Source organism: Cuculus canorus, chromosome 8 (genome assembly GCF_017976375.1).
Source record: "Cuculus canorus isolate bCucCan1 chromosome 8, bCucCan1.pri, whole genome shotgun sequence".
Lineage (NCBI taxonomy): Eukaryota > Metazoa > Chordata > Aves > Cuculiformes > Cuculidae > Cuculus > Cuculus canorus.
The window spans coordinates 29,601,238-29,623,362 of record NC_071408.1 but is presented as its reverse complement, the minus strand read 5'-3'; the positions used below and the strand labels follow the sequence as shown (position 1 = coordinate 29,623,362).

The 22,125-nt window shown below is 37.9% G+C and overlaps 1 protein-coding gene across 4 annotated transcripts in view; it reads right to left on the bottom strand.

Annotated features, from left to right (window-relative positions):
- Positions 1-2,141: 2,141 nt before the first annotated feature.
- The window catches only part of MIGA1 (mitoguardin 1), a 40,778-nt gene continuing 20,794 nt past the window's right edge, over positions 2,142-22,125 (bottom strand). For all 4 annotated transcript variants that reach the window (XM_054073314.1, XM_054073313.1, XM_054073312.1 and 1 more), the window contains exons 8-16: positions 15,714-15,814; positions 8,770-8,888; positions 8,489-8,561; positions 8,087-8,173; positions 7,897-7,995; positions 7,443-7,577; positions 5,943-5,996; positions 5,573-5,689; positions 2,142-4,956 (exon numbers count right to left, since the gene is read on the bottom strand). In XM_054073314.1, coding sequence (XP_053929289.1) covers positions 4,738-4,956; positions 5,573-5,689; positions 5,943-5,996; positions 7,443-7,577; positions 7,897-7,995; positions 8,087-8,173; positions 8,489-8,561; positions 8,770-8,888; positions 15,714-15,814 — 1,004 coding nt within the window. In that variant the 3' untranslated portion in view covers positions 2,142-4,737. The remainder of the gene's footprint in view (positions 4,957-5,572; positions 5,690-5,942; positions 5,997-7,442; positions 7,578-7,896; positions 7,996-8,086; positions 8,174-8,488; positions 8,562-8,769; positions 8,889-15,713; positions 15,815-22,125) is intronic.

The following is a 22,125-nucleotide window of genomic DNA, read 5'->3' as shown; positions in this document are numbered from 1 at the left end:
AAAGCAGCGTCTTTATCACAGAATTATAGTATGGTTTGGATTGGAAGGGATCTCAAAGCCCATCCATTTCTACCCCCCTGCGTCAGGCCATTCAATGCCTCACCCAACCTGGCCTTGAACATCTCTGGGGAGGGGCATCCATGACTTCTCTGGGCAGTCTGGAGCAGTGCCTCCCCACCCTCACAGGAAAAATATTGCTTTCTAATTTAAATCTCCCTTTTTCCGGTTTAAAACCATCCCCTCTCATCTTGTTCCTGTACTTTCTGATAAAAATCCCTCCCCATCTTTCCTGTAGCCCCTTTCTGTACTGGAAAGCCTTCTCGTCTCCAGACTGAACAACCTGTCCTCGTATGGGAGGTGCTCCAGCCCTCAGATCTGACTCCTTTCTGTGACTACTTCACAAAGTAGAGACAGAAACATAGTTTCATGACATCTGAATCCATTCTTTTTTCCTCCTTAGAGATGACTTGTTTCCTACGTGCTCAGCTGCCAGGCCTCCAGTGCGGAACTTCCTTCTTCCCATCTCACTTGTATCGTGTCTGCCACACTGGAGCCTAACTTTCAGACGAATTTATCAATGTTAGGATGATAAGTACACAACCTCAGGCTTTGCAAATCTGAACAACAGCCGTCAAAGTCAAAACAAAACGTATCTTTGTCTGCTGAAGGACAGCACAGGCCCTTTCCCCCAGTGCCACTCTCAGCACTGCTGTACTCATATTCCTGAAGCAAAGCCATGAAGCTGAGTTAAGGCAGGGCTTTTGACACCCCGCAAAGTTTAGTTTTCAGCAGTAGAACACATACAACGCATGTAGCAGACTTAGGCCAATCAAAGCATATCTGCATTGCCCTTCTGCAGCGATGAGAACCGAACACTTGATGTCCTCCCTTTCATGATTTGTATTTTCCCACAAAGGAGGTCTTATTCCACAACTGGAGCTCACAATAGCAGTTCGATTTGGAAGTAATCCTGAAGAAAATCATCTCCTAAAACCAAGGAAAGAGATAACGGCTTGGCATGCAGAGATGAGCGCAATGAAGCCCTTCTGGTTAGCAGATCAGCAGGGATTTCACCACTGCCTGTGTCCCACCGCTTGAATCCACCATGCCCGCCTCACGCCTGCAAGCCACAACATCCTCAGGCAGGGGGGTTCTTAGTTTATTAAGGTGCCTGGCTGAGTCACTTGTTGATTTCCAAGACTAGAAACACCGATATTTGGCTTTCTGGTGGGTCGTTGGCCTATGCATGGAAATTTATCAACGCTGTGGATCAAACAGAAGCAAAATTAAACAGGTAGACAAAATCAGTTTGAACTGGACAGCTCAAAAGGTGTTCCCATTCTGTTTCTTTTTTAATGTACACAACACATCTTGTAATAGCTGGGTTTTGTTGGGTTTCAGGGAGCAAATTCAAGTTTTAGATACAGTTATAAGAGCAACAGTCATTTCACTGAATTATTTTATTTAACATATACAACTGCAGTTCATTTTGGCAATAGAAAGTTCACAGAAACGCTTACTCTGACACTGGATTTGACACATTTAGTTTGATAGAAACCAAAGACTACAAAAGTGAAGAATAATCATCATTAAGAACACATTAAAAGTGTGATTATTATTACAACTAAATTACAAATGATGTAAATATTTGATTCTTGTACAACCCCTACACATTCAACATTTCTGAGTACAGTTACAGCAAAAGGGAATGGCTTTGCATATAGCTCGTTCTTGTTAGCATGGAAAGGGGCATTCAAAACTACTTAAAAATTCAGAGATTATAAACTACATTCTGAGTTTGATTAAGAATTCACCAAAGCAGAATTGCATCCTGTTATCATTCCTTTCGCGCAGCTCTGGCACTTGTATTTCCAAAAACTGTGGACTTCTGAAATCCTTAAGCTGGCCATCAACAGATGTTCTTCGTACACTTTCTAGCTAAGGTGTATAAATCTGAGGTTACAACAGAACTGGTTCTAGTTCCGTATTACGAGGAGACTGCTATCTCCCATTTAAATGTGTAACTCTGTCTCTGGAGTTGGGAAAAACAGGATATAGCTGTTTGGGAAAAGGTCCAAAGAGACCCAGAGAAGATCATAAGCCTACCGCTGCGTTCCTGCACATTTCCCTCTTCTCCTTTCCCTCTTTCTCTCTCTCTCTCTTTCTTTCTCAATTGTTTCCAAATCAAATATTTGGTGGTGGTATCCTACAGCAACCAGATACTCTAATTCTTATTTTGGATGGGAAATACTGCTGTCCAATTTCTAACCACCTCTATAGACTTCTGAGAGCTATGTGAGTGCGTGAAAGTGCTTCTGAGTTAAAGGGACACATTTGTTTACGCCAGATATTATCAGTTTCTTACCCATTTTCTAAACATTTTAGTGCTTTATTGGATGTTTTCCATTCTTCTGTTTAAAAAGTCCTTTCTGTTTTGACAGAAGATTGACTTCTAAATTATCTGGAAACATTCATATGTCACAGGCAACACTGCTGCACTTCAGCCAAGGGGATATTATAGATAATATGAAAATTGTTCACTTAATGTGTATTTACTTCTGTGAAAAAGTGCTTTTCTCTTACGAATGTTAAGGTGACATTCTCTTTGTACCATTTTATCAGATCATATGAAGCACAGCAGACACACTGCAACCCCCAGGTAGGACACGTGCTGTGGAACGTGCCTTTTACCCTGTTACTTCTACTTCCAGCTGTTCCTCTTGATTCCGAGCCCAATGAGACACCTTACTATTCCATATGATTTCATTCATAGCCTTGTGAAAAGCTGCCAAAATACACTTCTGAGTGGTATAATGGGGGGAGATAAGTACGTTTAAAGTGAGACGGGTCAAACTTCACATTCTGGTATTGAAGACATATTTTTTGAAAAAAAAAAAAAATCAGAGCATGGAGCACGGTGCCAAGTTCAGCAACTTGAACAGTGGAAACAGGCCAACAGCAGCATTTGGAATTTCTGTTTTATTACACATTGAAGTATATTTTTTCATATATATATATAAACTAGAATCGCTCAGTACTTCACGCAAGTCATACGACATTTGCATCATTTTTATAGTTATCAAATGAGCACAGCAAAGGAGCAAAACATTGGCTTTAGTAAAATCTATGGAATTACAGAGGCCCTCCTTTTTAAATTTCAGCATTTTGGGTTGAAATATTTCTAATCAAAGTTTGCTTCAATATGCCAGATTTTAACAACATGCTTCTCAAGTACCTGAATATTTAGAATTACTCTGTAAGTACTTACTCTCCATTACTCCACACAGGGTAGATTCTTGTGGGCTGGCTTTGTGTGGCAAAACATACATAAGGGCAATTTAAGAGCTTAAGTTAACTATGAAACATTGTTTCATTTTACAGAAATTCAAATGTTATAGATCATCATGAATTATTACCTCCAGCAAAGGAATAAAATGTTACTGCAAGCTCCCTCATGCCTCCTTACTGTGCTGTGCTCCTATCAAGGTTCCATACAGAATCACAGAATGGTTTGGGTTGACAAACTTTGGGACAAACTTTGGGACTCCAAAGATCATCCAGCTTCAATGCCCCTGCCATGGGCAGGAACACCTCCCACTGGATCAGGTTGCCCAAACCCCATCCAGCCTGGCCTTGAACACCTCCAGGGATGGGGCAGCCACAGCTTCTCTGGACAACCTGTGCCAGTGTCTCACCACCCTCATTGTGAAGAATTTCTTCGTGATGTCTAACCTAAATCTTCCCTCTTCCAATTTAATGCCATTCCCCCTCATCCTATCCTGAGCCACAGTTTTGCATTGCACATAGATGGCCACAATTGCTTATATTTTCTCTTAAATAGACACCTCACTTCATACAAGGAAGGGAGGAAGACAGAAATGCTTTTGATTATAAAACACTGCCATTGATTCTGTTTCACGATTAACAAATCTCAAACATCCTTATTTAAAAATATATTTTGAAATGCTACATATAAATGGAGAATGGTATTAACTCACCACCACCATATAAAGAAGTAACAGTTTTAGAAAAAGGAAAAGGTTTAAATTAATTCATGAAGCTAGCATAGCTTTTTGAATATAAACAAGTGCTCTCAAACACCTTCACGATGTTTAGATATTTTAAAACAAAATAAAGTAAAAAACATGTACTGGAAGTCATTCCTGCCCAAACAGCACCTGCATTTCCTGCGTCGCTCTATTACACTGTAGTACAAAATGACTGCTTATACTCACACGAATGTAATTTCAGTTCAATGTCGTGAGTGTGATTACTCTATTGCACATCACATGAATCAGAGACCACGTATATTCCAGTTGAAACACCTTCTAGACCTAGACACAAAGTGATCTGGAGACTCCGTAATGAACATTTTGTACCACAAGCCTTGAAAGGAAACGACTCCATCAGCTTCACTTACAAATTATCTGTGCAAAAGTATGGCATTTCATAAATAAACTTTACCCAAATATTACAGAAAAAAAGCTTTGGGATACATTAAGTATAAATACAGTGACAGCTGCGCTGCGAATTTAATTTAGGTATATACAATAATTTGCTCACCAGTTCTTTTCACAGATGTACGTTTAACCTCCCTGAGTCCTTTTCCACACTTAGCGACATGATAGGTTTTCAAATGCTTGCTCAATAACAGCAACGACAGCTTTGGGGTTAGAGAGAAAGGTGGGAAGGAGCATGTCAAAGTGCATTCCGTTTCATTTGTCATGGTTTTTAAGCTTATTGTACTTCTGCTTCCAAGAGCCCACTGGTCATGACATGGCCACGACCACTTACGCAAGCACTGACGTGTCTCAGTGAATCTGCTCCAAGATAAGCCATTAAAAGTTCAGTGTGTCGGATTAATAATTGCATAAGGTCTTCAGCCAAACTCTCCATAGATGAGTATCTCACTTTTTCAAAATCAAAAATGTCTTTGAGGAAAAAAAGCACTTGATCCTAGTTGGTAAAAAAAAGGGAAAAATTTGAATTATTCGCTTACAAGACAAGAAGAACAAAAGGATGCAAAGCTAGTTATTTCTTTTACGTGTTTGCTAAAAACAAAAAACCCATTTATGTATTCTTTTGTTGCTAAAGAGCGCACTAAAATAGACTTTGCACAACAGTTCTAGGCTTAAAAAAGTTTTATATGAAAATATTTATTTTCATGGTCTACTACTGTTAAGTCTTTATCTCAGGAAAATGCAAATGTGTGCCTACAAATCACAGGATCATAGAATGGTTTGGGTCAGAAGGGATCTTAAAGAACATCCAGTTCCAACCCCCTGCCAAACCTCCCACTGGATCAGGTTGCTCCAAGCCCCACCCAGCCTGGCCTCGAACATCTCCAGGGATGGGGCAGCCACAACTTCCCTGGGCAACCTGGGCCAGGGCCTCCCCACACCCACAAGAAAACATTTCTTCCTAATTTCTAATCCAAATCTCCCCTCTTTCAGCTTAAAACCATCACCCCTCATCCTATCCCTGCAGAAAATAAGATTCTGATTTCTTTTAATCTGGAAGATTGTTTTTTTTTCTAAATTAAGATAAGAAGTATTAAAAAACAGTTGCAAACCTTGAAGAAGCAGCAGAGGTCGTAAAGGGAATTTCTAGGGCCCAAAAAGCCCCACGCCAAGACAGGGCTGATATGTTCACATATGGCATAGAAATGTGCAAAAAATCCATCAGGCACCTAGTGATGTAAAAATTGTAAACAAAGTTACACAGTAAATTTAGTATAAATCTCAAATGAATTTAGGTCTTCAGAAAAACCTAAACTGCCTATTGGTTCAGGGCTGTGGTAACTTCAACAATTGGCAGCCTCTTGTCTGTACTAACGTATCCACAGATTTAAGGGCTGATCTGTGATTTAATTTGCTGAACTTCAAATTCTTAAGACCTAATCTTAAGTAATTTTAGTCCACAGAATTTGCAAGGCAACTTACCTTCATTTGCTGTCTTTTCTGCTTCAGGACTGACCAACAGCTTGAAGCCACAGCCTAAGTGTGGAAGAAAAAATAAAAAAGGTACAAATGCTGCATAACATCATTATATGGAAGTTATCTTTCATCTCAAAAGCTCTGCAGAATACTGTACTGCTATATTTTTGGGATTTGTACTTCAGTTTCAATCTTGTGATAACACACAGAGTTTAAAACTATAAAATATCAGCTGATACAAGTAACTAATGGCATATAGAGCTCATATTTGTTATTTTCAGATCTGAATTTGCAACATCTATAGCTTAATTCAAAAGTAACTTGGTATCCTTGACCAATTTTACTGTTACTTCAGTGAGCAACGTTCACTGGGTTGAAGTGAGGACCAGTCTCTCAGATACCAGTGTGCGCTCAGACATAAGTAACTATTTTAGATATTAAATAGCACGTGAACACACTGAAATGTCCTTTTTCATTTCAGCAAAAACATTCTTGCAATAGCTTCAGATTCAGCTAAGGCATTTTGTCCAAATATGGACCGGCGCAATACAATACCCCGATAGCAGTAGGAGGCTTTTTCCCTCCCTAACTAATCCCCATCCGGTTCTCCTTCGGTGCTGCAGTGCAATTTGCTACTCACAAACCACAACATTAGCACAAACCTACAAAACCAAATAGATGCATGTTACCTTTTTTTTTTCCTCTTGAGGGAATATTTGAATCAAAATACAAAAATAAAAAGGAAAGCTAGTGGTTTATGGATCTAAACAGATGAAATGGCAGCAGTATCTCTACCAGCTGATCACGGCAGCAGCCTGTCTGTAACAGAGCAACGAGTTCTGACTAACAGGCACATTTGAAAAAGCATGAAATATTATCAATGTTTGGATGTCTGCACTGTATCAATTTACTTTTGTTGGCTTGCAGCTTTGTGCCTTATTGCTAAATCTCCTAAACCTGTATCTAACATCCAAGATGTGGCTAACAGAAACTTCCCCTCTAAAATTCTACTTCCTCAGAGAAAACTCATTTTTGGAGGACAAGTTCAAGTATTTTCTCCAACACATTCAAACATTTTATATAATTTGGACCCAAACTTGTAGCTTCTAAACTGCTATTACAGAAAACCGGATAATACAAATTGCTTATTTTTTCTGAAGGATATTTCAGGTACATATTCAGTTCTGTTGGAAGCTGAATCACACTTTACAGTGAAGGACGGTGTATTTTCTTTGCTTTAGATTTAATGCTGTTACCAAGACAATAGACAGTGTTTATCCTGCAGTTGTTGCATTTATGCAACATGCTTTAAGAATTTAAATGGATTTATTCCCATTTTTACATTGACCTTGAAGTATATAAAGCACAGACCACCAAAAGAACAGTTTCTGCGTGTACAGAAATCTTGTATCAGAACACTCACGCCAATGTCGTACTGATCATACCGTCTACTTATTGTGACATACTACAAAACAATGATTATGAAAATTAGCCATAAATACTCACTGTTTCTTTGAAAGATGAATTTAGCCAGCGGTTATTTACTACATTCTGTATAGATATTGGTGGATTTTCTAAATCTTCAAAGGAATCCATGAGTATGAAGTCCAGAACAACATCATAAAAATTCAGGTTTTTCACCTGTATTAGATCAGAACGTGACCTGAGTAACCTAGTTTCTCTTTCAGCAGTGGAATTCAGCACGCATCATATTCTGTCTATAAACATGCATATTTATAATTGCTTTTAATGAATATTAAAGATACTTTGTCAGTAAAGGAGTAGTTAAAAACTTCCCATGCTTTCTGGTACTAACTGTAGGGGTGGATGCCATTTCTCTAAATCAGTAATGTAAACAAAGCCTTGCATTTCCCACAATTCTGAACTGTAAAAAATTATTTTTAGTTGCTACATTTTGCATAAATAAGGGTAAAAGCACTTTTCAGAAATTCAGACTCACTCCTCTAGCAGCAAGTTCCATTTCAGTATTGTCCCAGTGATCTGTTTGTTCCAAAAAATAAATCATTTCATCAAATACATCTTCAAATTTCTTTGGGTTCTGTGAAGTGAAAACAATGAGAGGGGGTTTATTTACACTGGAAAGTGGAAGTTATGCTATCAATAAAACATTGGTTAAAAAAGGGTTTTACCTTTCGTGCTCTCACAATTAAAGCAGACAAAATTTTTCTTCCACTTTCAGCAAGAAATACTCTGTTTGCTGTTTCTGAAAGAATTACCTAGAAAAAGTTTCAGAAAATACAGAAATTCATTCACAGGTCATACTTAATCACTTCAATCCAATTTAATTTAATTATAACTGCTACTATAGTGGGCAAGTTCCTAACAAGCCTTTTGTGCAAGGGCTTCAAAGCTATTCACAAAATTGGGGCTCCTCTGCAAAAACCTCCCATTTTAGAATTACGGGCATGTAAAAGTGACCAGAAAATATTTAATTACAGAAGATGTTATAAAAATGCTTTCACATTGATAGTTTCAGTGCCATCACTTTAACCATAATGACCGACAGGCAAAACAGTCTTCTTACTATTTACCTGAAAAGCTTGTCGAATACAGTGAAGCTTGGCAAGGAAGTCACTGTCTCCTAGACATTCAAACATTTCAGTCCTATATGAAATAGAAAAGTTTTCAAAGAGCATTAAAAAGAGAAGAAAAATCCTTAAAAAAATTTTAAAAAGAAAAATTCAACTAAGTCTAATTTCTAGGAAGAAAACCAAAACCCTAGCACAAGTAACTTTCGAAAAATGAGTTCTACATAGAATATTCAACTTTAATTCTTGCTTTCCTTGGAAATAATTAAGACATAAATTGATACCTTAACACTCGCGAATAGATTTTGCCTTCTTCTGCCAAGTGCATAGCTTCTTCATACAAGGGACAATGGCAAAGGGAACCCAGACCAAACGGATTCCGAATCTCCCTGTGCTCTGTAAGCTGAAAAAAATATTGGTTTGAAGCTCATTAAAGAGCTTCCTAACAATGTTTGTAAAGACAAAACAAATTAAATAAGTTTTCCTGATATTCTACTGAAAGATAAATCCTTTTCTATCCTTTTCTGCATCTGCTTAAAACAAAGGGGCAACGCTCAACCACAAAAGAAAGACACTACACAACTCACAAGACTGTTACTGTGTGACTTTTAGAATCTGAAAGCTCCAGTTTCAGATTTCAAGTTTTAAAAGTTCAGTCAATTACACGGAGGCAGCTGAGGTTTGTTTTTAATTTGCCTATTTAGGTTTTTAATTTGCATAGTTAAATCTAATGGTCTCAAAGCTGCTAAAAGCAAATAATTGCCAGGACACAAAGTAGAGAATGATTGCATGATGCAAATCTTTACGGAGCTGGAAATAGCAACATCCTCTCACCCTTGTTTTTGTTTCACTGGTAAACATGTCTGTGAGTCACCAGAGCACACAACTATGAAGCACGAGCACCCGATATTTTAGTATAGGCTCCCAAAAAGCTTCTAATTATTGGCAGTTTCAATTCTGTAGTTATCATATAAATTAATGTGAACTCATAGACAATTTTAGAGCAAGAAAAAACAAAATAAGATACAGAGCAAAGTACATAAATAACAGAAAACTCCTGTTTACCGAGTATTGTATTTAATCCACGAAGCCAAGGCCAGTTACAATTTCCACTACAAACATTACATCATATTGTTAATGATCCAAAAGAAAGAAAATCAGATGCTTGCACATCCTTCAGTTTAGCTGATGAACAGAAAATTCTAACTTTTTTTTCCATTTTTTAAAAAAAAAAATATATATTTTGCATAGGAGAAACAAACCTGTGTTTCTAGACTATAAAATAGAGCCCTGAAACATCTTTAAAAAATAATTATCACAGTCCTTGGCACAGGAAGGACATGGAGCTGTTGGAGCGAGTCCAGAGGAGGCCACGAATATGATCCGAGGGCTGGAGTACCTCCCATATGGGAACGGGCTAAGAAAGTCAGGGTTGTTGAGCCTGGAGAAGGGAAGGCTCAGAGGAGACCTCAGAGCAGCTTCCAGTACTGAAAGAGGCTCCAGGAAAGCTGGGGAGGGGCTCTTTACCAGGGCTTGTAGGGATAGGATGAGCAGGAATGGTTTTAAGCTGAAAGAGTGGAGACTCAGATGAGATATCAGGAAGAAATATTTTCGAGTGAGGGTGGGGAGGCCCTGGCCCAGCTCGTCCAGAGCAGTGGTGGCTGCCCCATCTCTGGAGGTGTTCAAGGCCGGGCTGGATGGGGCTTTGAGCAGCCTGATCCAGTGGGAGGTGTCCCTGCCCATGGCAGGGGGATTGGAACTGAGTGGGCTTTGAGGTCCCTTCTAACCCAAACCATTCTATGATTCTCTATAAAAATAGTTGCCCTGTATCTTGGAAAGATTAAAAAAAAATCAGATTAAAACATAACTTCATTAAATTTCCATTAACATTTTCAAGTAACATTAACATTTCAAACTGAGAAGTTTTTCCTGTAACTGAGGACATGCAGGCAATTGTTGGGATGACAGTTCATGAAGACATTGAGAAGTTTGATTCCAGTGTGTGTCACAGACTCTAGCTGAGCCGGATACAGCAACGTTCGGGTGAGCAAGCTTGCCCGCTACAGGGAAGAAGATAAGAACGTGCCAATACCTATTTTTGTCCATGTAAACATTTAGAACACAGAGATTTCAGAACACAGTTGATGTTCTGACGAGTGTCCTGCAGTGTTAGATGGGATATATTTGTTGGAGCTTACACGGATGTTTTGAATCACTCATACCAGGATCCTCTTACTGGAAGCAAATACATACAATTCCTTTCATAAAACTGTCAGGTTCCATTTTAAGTTGATTTGCTTGAGTAAGAAAAATATAAATATCTGTATTTCTATACAGATTTCTACAGAGTTCTCGAATTGTAATGTTCCCAAGTAATGAGATGATAGCTAGGGAATAAATGAAGGAATAGAAGTTTTAAGGTCAGCAAAATGTTACACTTAAACGAGTAATTTACACTTTCAAAACTCATCTAGCTTGAAAGTACTCCCATTGTAAAGAGTACATATTGTTTATCCATTGATTTGCTTGGAAGAACAGAGTAGAATACACTGACTTCCTAAAAAAGATGGACAGCCATCAAGACCAAAGATTTATTTCAACATAACACTATAATCATAGCACTGAATTGTGTTTTGAGTTCACTAATTCAAAAAGCCCACCTGAAAATGTATATTCTTATTATACAAAGAAAGCCACACAGATTTTATTTGAAATTATATCGGAAAGAATAATTTAACTAACTGGAAGACACAGGAATATATTGATTTCTTTCAGACATAAGAAATCGAAATACATACAGATACACATATACATATATATACACACACTTGTATATATAGTGTAATAGTCAGAACAGGTATAAACAAGAATAAGTAAGAAACCTTTATTCCAGAATTTGTTTTTCTACATTATGGTTAAGAAAGTATTAACTGTGGAACAATACATATACTTGCCAAAATAAAGACCAAACCAGAACACAAATAAGTATATTAATTTATTTCTTACCTGATCCAGCTATTGCTGAAGCCATAAAACATTCCATTTACTCTATTTCATTTGCAAAGCATGAGAAGAACTAAGTTCTCAATACATATGCACTTTGTGAACACCTGCCCCTCTCTTGGACGTTATAATTACTGTGGTGAAAAGGATTATATTAGTTTTCTCTAGTGCACTTGAAGCAAATCAGCTTCTTCAGATATTTAGGCAAACTGACTGACTGTGACTGAATCAGGACTCACATGATTGGTACAGTTACATGCAGGTAATCTCCACCTGCTGCCAGATAACATCACCAGCACACCCAGATGCTTGGTCACAGCCTTTGTGGTTACAGATTAGCACAAAATCTGATACTTAGGAGTTGGGTGAGGCCTTTGATTACATTTAGATTTTCTTTTTTAAACTTCCTCTCATGCTAGCAGATGAAATAAAACAGCTGTGTAGCTGTTGTAATGCGTATTATTGAGCTCAAATGAAGCAAGCAATTAAATCAACTGGCTACTAAGCAGGAGAGAAGGGTAGAACTACTCTTCTACCGTGAAGGTTTTGATTATGGATTGAAGTTAGTCCCAACCAACAACATTTGGCAAAATGGTGCAAATCTCTCTATCACTGACTTCTCTTAGCATGCAAAAAGAGGAGAGCAGAAAAAAACCAAACCAAACTGAAACCCAAAAACTAAAACAACCTTGAAGTTTAACTAGAAAAGGTGATAGCCAGACAAGCTCTGAAGTTGCATTATAACGCTCCTGGAGTCATCGCTGATTTTCTTTTGATGCTTTCTAGTATTTAAAAATATATTAGTATATAAGATTTTCATAGGCAGATATAAACTATATATATGTAACGCACAGTAGTATATTTTAAATGGTCTTGCAAACATTCTGTAATAGCCATTCTCTTTGAGATGAAATAAGGTGGAAGCTTGCCTATATAAACAAAATAAAATCAGTTGAAGATGCTCCAAACACATCCACGTTTCTAACATAGCAGAGTTCAGCTATGAGAAGAATGGACAAATCATATACAATGCTTAACAACATGCAGAGTATACAACATTTTTTAGATAAGAACTTGTCAAGCTTTTATGGAAAGGAAAATTAACTCTCGTGTCTCCAAGGAGTTGCTACCTTCAAGGAAAAAGGTAGAGAGAAAGATTAGTTTTAAATGAGATGGTTCACCATAAGTGCCTTGTTCCATATCATGCATTCACGGTAAGTGCTCAGGTACCTGCATTTTACCCTAATCTATAACCTAAGCACTTCATAACTTGCCTCAACAGTGGTTCAGTATTTATCACAAGTTAGCGGAAAGCCCCAGCATCCCACATCTTGTCATTACAGGTAAAATTGGCTCTTGAAAGACCCTTATGTCCTTTCTTGCCACTCTATAGTAAACACTTCTTTGCCAGCCACTGCCACTTTGAAACTCTTAACACTAAGGAAGAAAAAGTGCTCCACGCACAGGTACCAGCATGTCGATAGTGGCAGCACAGAGGTTTGTGATGATGGACCTGATAGGGCAGCCCCTAAATGCTATTTTCCATGGGATTACATGAAGAAGAATATGAAAACATAGACAAAAAAGAGATGAAAAGATGAATCACCCTATAGCAGCAATCTGATTTTGTAATGCTTTACTTCTATCCATTCAAGGCTCGAGAACAATATAATAGTTGTTGGTGACCACTGCACAGGACACTTATGAGGAGCTGCAGAAGGTACTTAACTTCATTATGTTGCAATCATAGAATGGTTTGGGTTGGAAGGCACCTTAAAGATCATCTGACTCCAAAATTCCAAGACTTGCAATGATAACTTGTGTTTCTACACACAGCACTGCAAGACAGCCTCTGAGATAGCAACATGGATTGCTTCTGTTCAGATACTAAAAAATTTTCTTCAGACAGCTCAGCTTTAAGGCTGCATCTTCTAAGGTAGCATCTTCCAGACCTCCAGAACTGGCATTATTAAGCCTCAGATTCCCTGACTGCTCTGGTCTCATGAACAGACCCCATAGTCTTGTCCGCCACCCACAACTTGTTTCTTAATAAAAAGGAAAAATTCTCAGCTGTGCATCAAGATCTTGTTGAGTACCAAAATAACCACCTACATGAATGTAACAGAAATAATGCTAGACCTTTTAGGAATTCTTTCTTGCTCCCTCTAATAAAAAGGTCAATTTACCAGCACAGTCAGCATTCCTTACATTCTGAGAAACTGTACTTATCAAGTATTAAAAAGTTTGGTGATGATCTCTTCCCCTGGGTATCTCTAGCCTTTAAAAGATATTTTTTTAAAAAAAACAAGTAGCTTCAGGAGAGTGTGAAACATGTTTTGGGAGCTGGAAGATGTCACAGTGATTAGCTAAAACATTTGAGATGGTACTTTAATAAACAAATGATGTGGTGCATTTTTCCTCTTATCTGGAAGAAAACAGGAAGGAAGCATATTTTCAGGGTCTTCTATACTTGTATATATTACAAGACACTTGACATTTTCTTTGAGGAGAACAGGCATTTATAACATGATTTTATCCAAAGTATCGCTGCAACTTCATTATTTGTAAGCATAATGAAAAATGCGAATTCACTATGCTGTGTGCCTCAAGGATAGCGCTATGTGCTGGGCAGAATAATCCTGGGCTATGTGCTTTGTCTGGTCCATAGGCTTTTGCCAACGTAATACCAAAGTAGAGGTATTACAGTACAAAAATTAGTTCAGTGCTAATATACAGGTTAATTGGCCCTGTACTTCAAGCCTAGTAGCTCTTATTTAATCCAGGATTATTTTTTTTTTGGTGGATTTTTGGTGGTATTCTGGTTTGAACACCAAACTTCAAGTTCTTTATGGCTTTATTAATCTTCAGAACTCCTTCTGTCAGCTGAGAATTTGAACAGACATCTCCATAAAATCTGAGAAAGAACAAGCTCTCTCTTCTTTTATCGGCAAAGGCTAGATAGAACAGCTGGGAAGGAAAAGGAAATTTTCATAACTTTGTTCTGGAAGAAAGAGTTGACAGAAGTGGCTGTGAGGTATCAAAACACAGAGAACATTTTCAGGATACGTAAAGATAACTCCATTATCAATTTTGCCTCAAACATTTCTGTAGCAAATACCAAGACGATTTAGTTTCAGGACAGGATGGTTATGCCACTAAGGTGATACATCCTGGGTTTGAGGGTTTTTGTCGGTTGGTTGGTTAGGTTCTTCATCACAAAGGAGCGTAATGGATTGTTCCCATCTCCAGATACTTGCAAAAACACTACTGCCGTTCATTTCTAATATGAGCTATATTGCTTTAAAAGTTGATGGTTAAAAACTGCAGTTATTTTTGTACCAAACTAACACTAAATCAAGTTGTGCCGTAGAAAGACAAGTCATACAATATACAGCCAAAAGATCCTTGGAAAAAAATCTGTGAGCAATTCTCTCCATTTACAACCGCCCTAGTTTAGCAGCTTAGTTGCAGTGCGTACACAATTGCGATATCTAACACAGAATGTATCTACTGAGACCAATTGCCTTTCCTGTAATTAGGAGAAAAATGCTATTCAAGATCACTGCAGCTCCTCAGAGACTATAAAAGGTGGTATTTCTCATTCAAATAAGCGTGTCACTGTATGTAAAACTCCTTCAAATACTTCAAGGGAGCTGTAGCAGATTTCAGCTAACAGAAAATGCCCTGTTGTGCAAAGATTACTTCTATATGTACCCCCTGTGGCCTCATCCAAGAGGATTAGGGAAGTTAGATGAAGTATATTATATTGTGCATGGACTGTAATAAAATAGGTAGCTGTCAATTTCTAATAATTTCCTCACCAAAAAAACTCAACTCAAAAAACAAGACAAAGGTTTCTTCATATGTCTTTATATTATGGTAACAAAACAGGAAAAAAAAGAATTAAAAAACGCAATTAATGGTGAATGGAACTACTAGAGCCTCGGCTGACTGAGCTTCTTCACTCATAAAAACCTGATATATTTTTCAAAAGCAACTTCTTTTTTGGAGGAGTTGGGGAAGCACTCTACCAGTGCAACAAAAAAAAGTTAATAAGCAAATTGATCTCAACTTCATTACTTGAACTGCCAGGAAGCTGGTTACAAATACACAAAGAAAGCTTCCCCCCCCCTCTTTTTCCAAAGAGAAATACACTTTGCTTACAATAACTCACTGTTTCAATAGATCAATGAATCTTTAAAGAAGCAGTCTTTAGGAGTCTTACCTCAGCTGTGGAAACAAAGGAGTCCGTTGATGCAATGCTTAATGTATCTCGAAGGCAGAAATCATCCGTATTATCCTTTACGGTGATGTCTGTATTTTTATCTTTAAAATAATAATAGAAGAACCTGATCATTAGACCACCTGAAGATTCTGTTTAAGTCTTGAAAGCGTGTCTTGTATACTTCACTGTTGCACAAAATTGTACTGCTATGAGAGGAGATTCTCCTAAGACCTGCTAACATATACACAGGTGATTTTATTTCTGTCTTTAAAGCAGACTTACAAACATCACCTGCAATGAAGAGAGAGAAAAGATATTTCCCCAACGGTTTTGCCTTTTCTTTGATAGACTGCTGAATCTCTCTATGTAAAGATAATACTTTGCTATATTAATGATCTAAATTCTCTGTTAAGTTTTTTATTTGGCTGTGTTAAATAACAAATGCTCAATGTTTTAGTAACCAAGAAATACCATTCTAAATAAAACCATTAATAAAAGCCAGGTTTCAGCCTCACTTGAATTAATTTGATTTTAAACTTCCCGTGCCTTTTTTCACTTGCTGGTTCTCCAGGAAAGCAAGTGAAGTTTTTAATCTTCTCTGTCTCCTCTTTCCCTAACAAGCCTTTGCATTAAAATAACACATCCAGAAGCATTTCCTGTAAGTATTAGTATTCTTAATGCCTTTAAAATAACATTTAACATTTTATCCTTAAAGCCATCTGTAATACAGTTTCTCTCACTTTTCCTTTATTTTATTCCCAGATTTCCACTGTTGCACATAGTACTAACATACGTGGTTTTGCTTTCACCGCACAGAAATCCTTTCACAGAAGGATTAAATTCATAAGTCAGCAAGCCTGACTCCAGCTTGATGTGCCCATACTATGTTCTCAGTAGAGCACAAGCATTTATTTCGGGTTACTTTACCTTCAGACATTACACATGCGTTGCTAAGTCTGTTTTACTTCCAACAGTCAGCAGCAACCAGCTACCCAATGTCATCCAGACTGTTGCTACAGCAATACTCCATAAAAAACACTATTACATAGCAAGTGGCCAAATGCCAATGCACTGGAATGGTTTACTCATCAATTGAAATGCTACAAATCGACATAAGTTAAGTATTATTTCGGTGGTTGTTATGGTTTTATTAGTTACAGACTTGGAATGACAGCTCCAAAACTGCACATAACAATTAATATTCATCTTTGAGGCTATTGAACAAGGGAAAAAATGATTAAAAGTTTGGACAAAGATTTCACTGGATTGAGTTAGGCAGGTTCCAACTTGTAATCACAACTTTGCCAATATTCATATGAAAGTCTGATTTTTTCAAATCATTCTTAATAGTATGTTCTTTTTTCTGACCTCTCAAAACCAAGAGAAAAAGTACAGCAGCATCCACGCTGGTTGAGAAGCAATCACATACTGGAATTTGACGAGCTAGAACAGGAAACCAAACTGGTTTGTAAAGCATTTGCTTCAAGTCTGGTAAGACCAAACGGGTAACGTGATGTTTCCTTCCTACTTCATAATTTCCACGAATCCCCTCTAATACATTAGAAGCTTTTATAATATCTTTTTTTTTTTTTTCACACAAGCAGTTGCTGAAACTGCCATAACACTGTTAAACATAGAACAGTACAGGGATGTATAGCCTGCTTGCAGATTTTCCACTGAAATTCTCCTTTGGCTAAGTCATTTTCCAGAATAAAATTGCAATTAAAACAAAAGTTCTTACATCTCAGTTAGAAAAGCCCTCTGGCATCTCGTTCAAATGCCACCGAAAGAAATACTATTTTGCCTATCCTCCCAGGCTTTAGGCAACACGCAACACTTGCTTCGTGAGAAATAAACAGCTATATTCATGAGCAGCAATGTGAATTACAAACTCCTACAGGAGGAAAGCATGGGCCTTCCTGATGAAGATCTTACTGATGGCTTTAATGAAGATATTAAGGCAAGGACCCAGCTCTTACATGAAGGACATCTGCCAAGTAGTCTCATATATCAGCTTATTCACAATCGAAGAATGACTCCACCACCCTCATAGGGAAGTGACAACTCTGCCACAGACTGAAACCTCCAAACCTTTAGATATTGTCTAATAACTGGTGGCAGCGAGGTGGGTGTTAGTCTCATCTCCCAAGTAACAAGAGATAGGACAAGAGGAAACGGCCTCCAGTTGCATCACGGGAGGTTTAGATTGGATATTAGGAAAAATGTCTTTACCGAAAGAGTGGCGAAGCATTGGAAGGGGTTACCCAGGGAAGTGGTGGAATCTCCTTCTCTGGAGGTGTTAAAAACATGTGTAGATGTGGTGTTTCAGAATGTGATTGATTATGCGTTGGGCTGATGGTAGGACTGGATAATCTTAGAGGTCTTTTCCAACCTTAATGATTCTATGATTCAATCATCACTGTGTTTTTGCTGTGACATATGAGTTTATAGCTCAGTGACAACAACAATATCCCCCACACTAACACTGAATTCTTTAACATTGGGCTGTGTCTGATTATGTATTAATGGGAATAATGCTATGTAACTAAAATTTATGCTGCATACATGCAAATAAATACTTGGTGTAAATGAAGAAACTGGTTTCCAGCCCAGAATACCTTGCAATCAGAGGTTCTTCTGTAGAGTTTGCATCCAAGCTGCTACAGATTACATAAAGCTCTAAAGATAAGATTTTTGAATACATCTATATTTGCTGAAGAAGTCATAATACCAAGTTCTCAAATATGGGCCTAAAACTGTCACCTAGCCAGTATGTTTGTAATATGTTCATTGAATACCGCATATCTTTGTTTTCACTCAAATTCTCAATACTACAGAAGAAGGCAGAAAACTTGCATATTATGACAGAAAAATTGACTGAAAAAAGGCTGATAACACTAAGCGAAATAATACCTTTGGCAAGTGATACGTGCTTACAAAGTACAACCTCCCTAGAGAAAACAAAACTGCCTTGTCAGCTACTTCTGACTTTCTAGCCACCACCCCCCTTATACCCTAAAATACCCTTAAGCCAAGCAGGTGCTCACCAATAACCACGCTGTGCAGAGAGGACACTGTTATGAAAATGTTAGGGTGAAAATTAAGTTCCAGCTGGAGTACATACCATGCAAGTACCAGGAGAACATTCTTAGACACAAGAACACGTAAAAAAGAGACAATGAGACTCCTGGAATGAACAGCTGCAGGAGGAACGCACCCACCAGCGGCTGCAACTGCTTGTACGACCATCCCTAGTGCTTATGCAGCCTAAAGCCTTAAGGAAAAGGATACTAGCAAGAAACCCAGCTTCAAATATACTTTACTTATTTGAGAAGACAGGGATTTATTTTGGGTTCATTTGTATCAGTAAAGAGGATGAAGCAGAGTTTCAGATGTGATACTACAGTGATGGCCGTTAAGACTCTTGGTTGCAGTGCCTAAAACCTGGCTCTAAAGTCAGATTAAGGGTATTAAAAATGTTAAGAATATGAAGAACTGCCAAAGCTTGGGAAATTAAAAACATTGGAATAATCTCCCCAGGGAAGTGGTAGATCCCTCTACATGGAACACTTTGAAGGCTCAGCTTGACAGGGTGCTGGGCTATCTTATTTAAACTATAGATCACCTAAAAAAGTTGGATCAGATGACCCTTGAAGTCCCTTCCAACCTGGCATTCTATGATTCTAGCTTTATAAGCTTTTTGCAGACAACTATCTAATTGAAACTAAGCAGGCTAGAAACCCCCAACAAATCAGTAATAAAACTAGTTTCACATCTATTCACACATTACTCATCTGGAGTATTTATTTATCATTGCTCATGTGTTAAGAGACTACTAAACCAATCCTCTGAACTCTCAGAGCAAAATCTGACCTTACAGATGGAACTGCACACAAATTAACTTTTTAGCATTCAAACTGCAAATTTTTAACCACCAGATAAGGTTTTAAGATTCTGAAAACTGTTTCTATGTTACCTTCCCTAAAACTGTCAATGAAACACGGCATGAGTTCACAAGCAAGTTTGGCACTTAGATGTGGCAGTTAAAAAAGGAAAGCACTTATCCACTGGCAAAGAACTCACTGGGAGTGAAGGAATTTAGTTCTGAGTGCGACCATTAAAGCCAAGGTTTCCTCTTCTCCTGAGCCCTCCCTCTTCAGTGGAACAGCCGTGCAGTAACACATCACAGGCAGGAAAGTAAGATGAGAAAGGAGAACCCTGACAGACTCCAAAGAGGAGAAATACTTGCAAGCAAATCCACTTATGATAAGCGAGGATACCCCAAGACAGCAGGGTCCCAGTATTCTGCCAGGCCACCACAGAGCCAGACACCACATCACATGCCAGTCAGGCCCCTTGGATGTATGGATTCATGCCTGGACACAGGGATTTAGAGAGCATGGAAGCACGATTTACTAAATAATGCAGTTCCCAGAGATAATGTTCAGTCTGTAGCTAGTCACAAGCAGCAGTGGTTTGTCACCACTGTAGCTAAAGCATCCAACAGCATCTTCATTTACATTTACAAATAGCCATAAATTTGAGAGTATTGACTGAATATTCATTAAAAAAAAAAATCATCACTCCTACCAAGTAGCTGCAAATGTATTACATGAACTCTCACAGGATGCACCTAGAAAGATGTGAATTTTACTTTATGCCATATTTATAAAAGGGAAAACAATCCCAACTTTCAAATGGCATCTTCTGATGACTAGGTTGTATAGTAACAGGTTAAAAAAGGCGAGCCAAGAACGAAGTGGGGTGACCGCACAGACCATTCTGGATTAAACAGTTATTCTTAAGTTATGTGTTTACATTCACCGGTAACACAAATACCTGGGTTCCAGAAAGTGCCTACAGCTGGAGGCATCTCACTTCGCTGTATGCAAACACAGCTGTTATTGACTTCAGCATAAAAATATATTTCAGATCAAGGCCTTTTAAAACTACCTAACCAAACTCTATCTGTATGTCAGCACACATCATGAGTTAAGCACGTCTCACGGTTCTTTGTTGGGACAGCTCTGATGCAAACTGAAGCAACACATTCCTTTAAAAAAAACAAAGCAACTTCCCTCCCACCTCCATCAAACACACCAACAGACACCCCATTGCTGTCCGATCACCCAGACCGGCTGCTGGTACGTGTTCAAACCTCCACTGGGCCCCTGTGAACAGCTACTGTTCACCAGTATTTGACTGGGAACTCAGCAACCAAAGCAATGGTTTAATGGAAAGGAATAACTAGGGACAACAGAACATGGGACAGCACCAAGTACTTTGTATTTGCAATTTAACATTCCTCCTAGCGCTCACAGAACTTTTTCAAGGAAAGCTTTGGCTGAGCTAACTACTGAGCCTTCAAATTACATCCTTAACAAATACCTTCATAGTTTTCACGCAGGGAATAATCTTTTGTTTTTGTGAAAACATAAGGCCAAATCTTACTTCTTGTAAAAGCTGACTCAAAGCTTTCATAATTGTTTCCCAGTACAGCTTTAATCTTCAAGGTCCACATAAAAGCCTTCAATGCAATACGAGCACAGGTATAAAAAGGCTCATTTTCCAGGACAATGGTTGCTCACCTAATCATAATTATGCAATACACAAGATGTTCTTCCGTCACAGTGTTCTGTATTTGTCATTTTGATGTTATTCTTAAGACAAAAGGAGTCCAACTGATGAAAAACTGAGCTAAATGCATGTGTATAGATGGCAGTAAAAGACTCTTTATGCTTAAATAAGTTGAGAATGCATATAAAAATTCAATAGTAAAAGGCATTAGGTTTACACACATAAGCAGTAAAATCCACCTGAAAACTGAGATGCACTGAAGATGCCACTTGCCTAAAATAGCCTTATAATTTTCCAGAGATTTTCCACATACTTGGGAAAGAAATAGCAATTTCTGGGATGTCTATAATAATTCGGTTACTTTCAGATCTCAAATATACTGACTTTGTCCATGCAGTTACATTGTCTGCTGAGCACTATCAGTTCAATGATTTATAAACCAAAGCACCATGGCTACTGTTCTTATATTCCAGAACAGTAAAATCAAGCACCTTGAATGCTCGCATCTTGCAAAGGTAAAAAAAGAGCATAAAACACTTGTGTACAAGTAACTGTTTTAGTCTCTCCAAGTAAAAATCAAGTATACCCAAGAAAGGAATTTAACTATAGTTTATTTCCTGTAATCTTTAGACACAGGCACATTAAATAAGTGAAGAGTATAAGGAAATATTATATCGCTTTGATATTCTGGAATGATGGTAAATCAAAAGATTCCTTCAAGATTTAAATTTGCTAAACAACTCCTCCATAAATTTGATAATAATTGCTATTTTCTAACAGTTACAGGTTTTTTTAGGCTAAAAATTATCAAAAGGCTAGCAACAATTTTATTAGA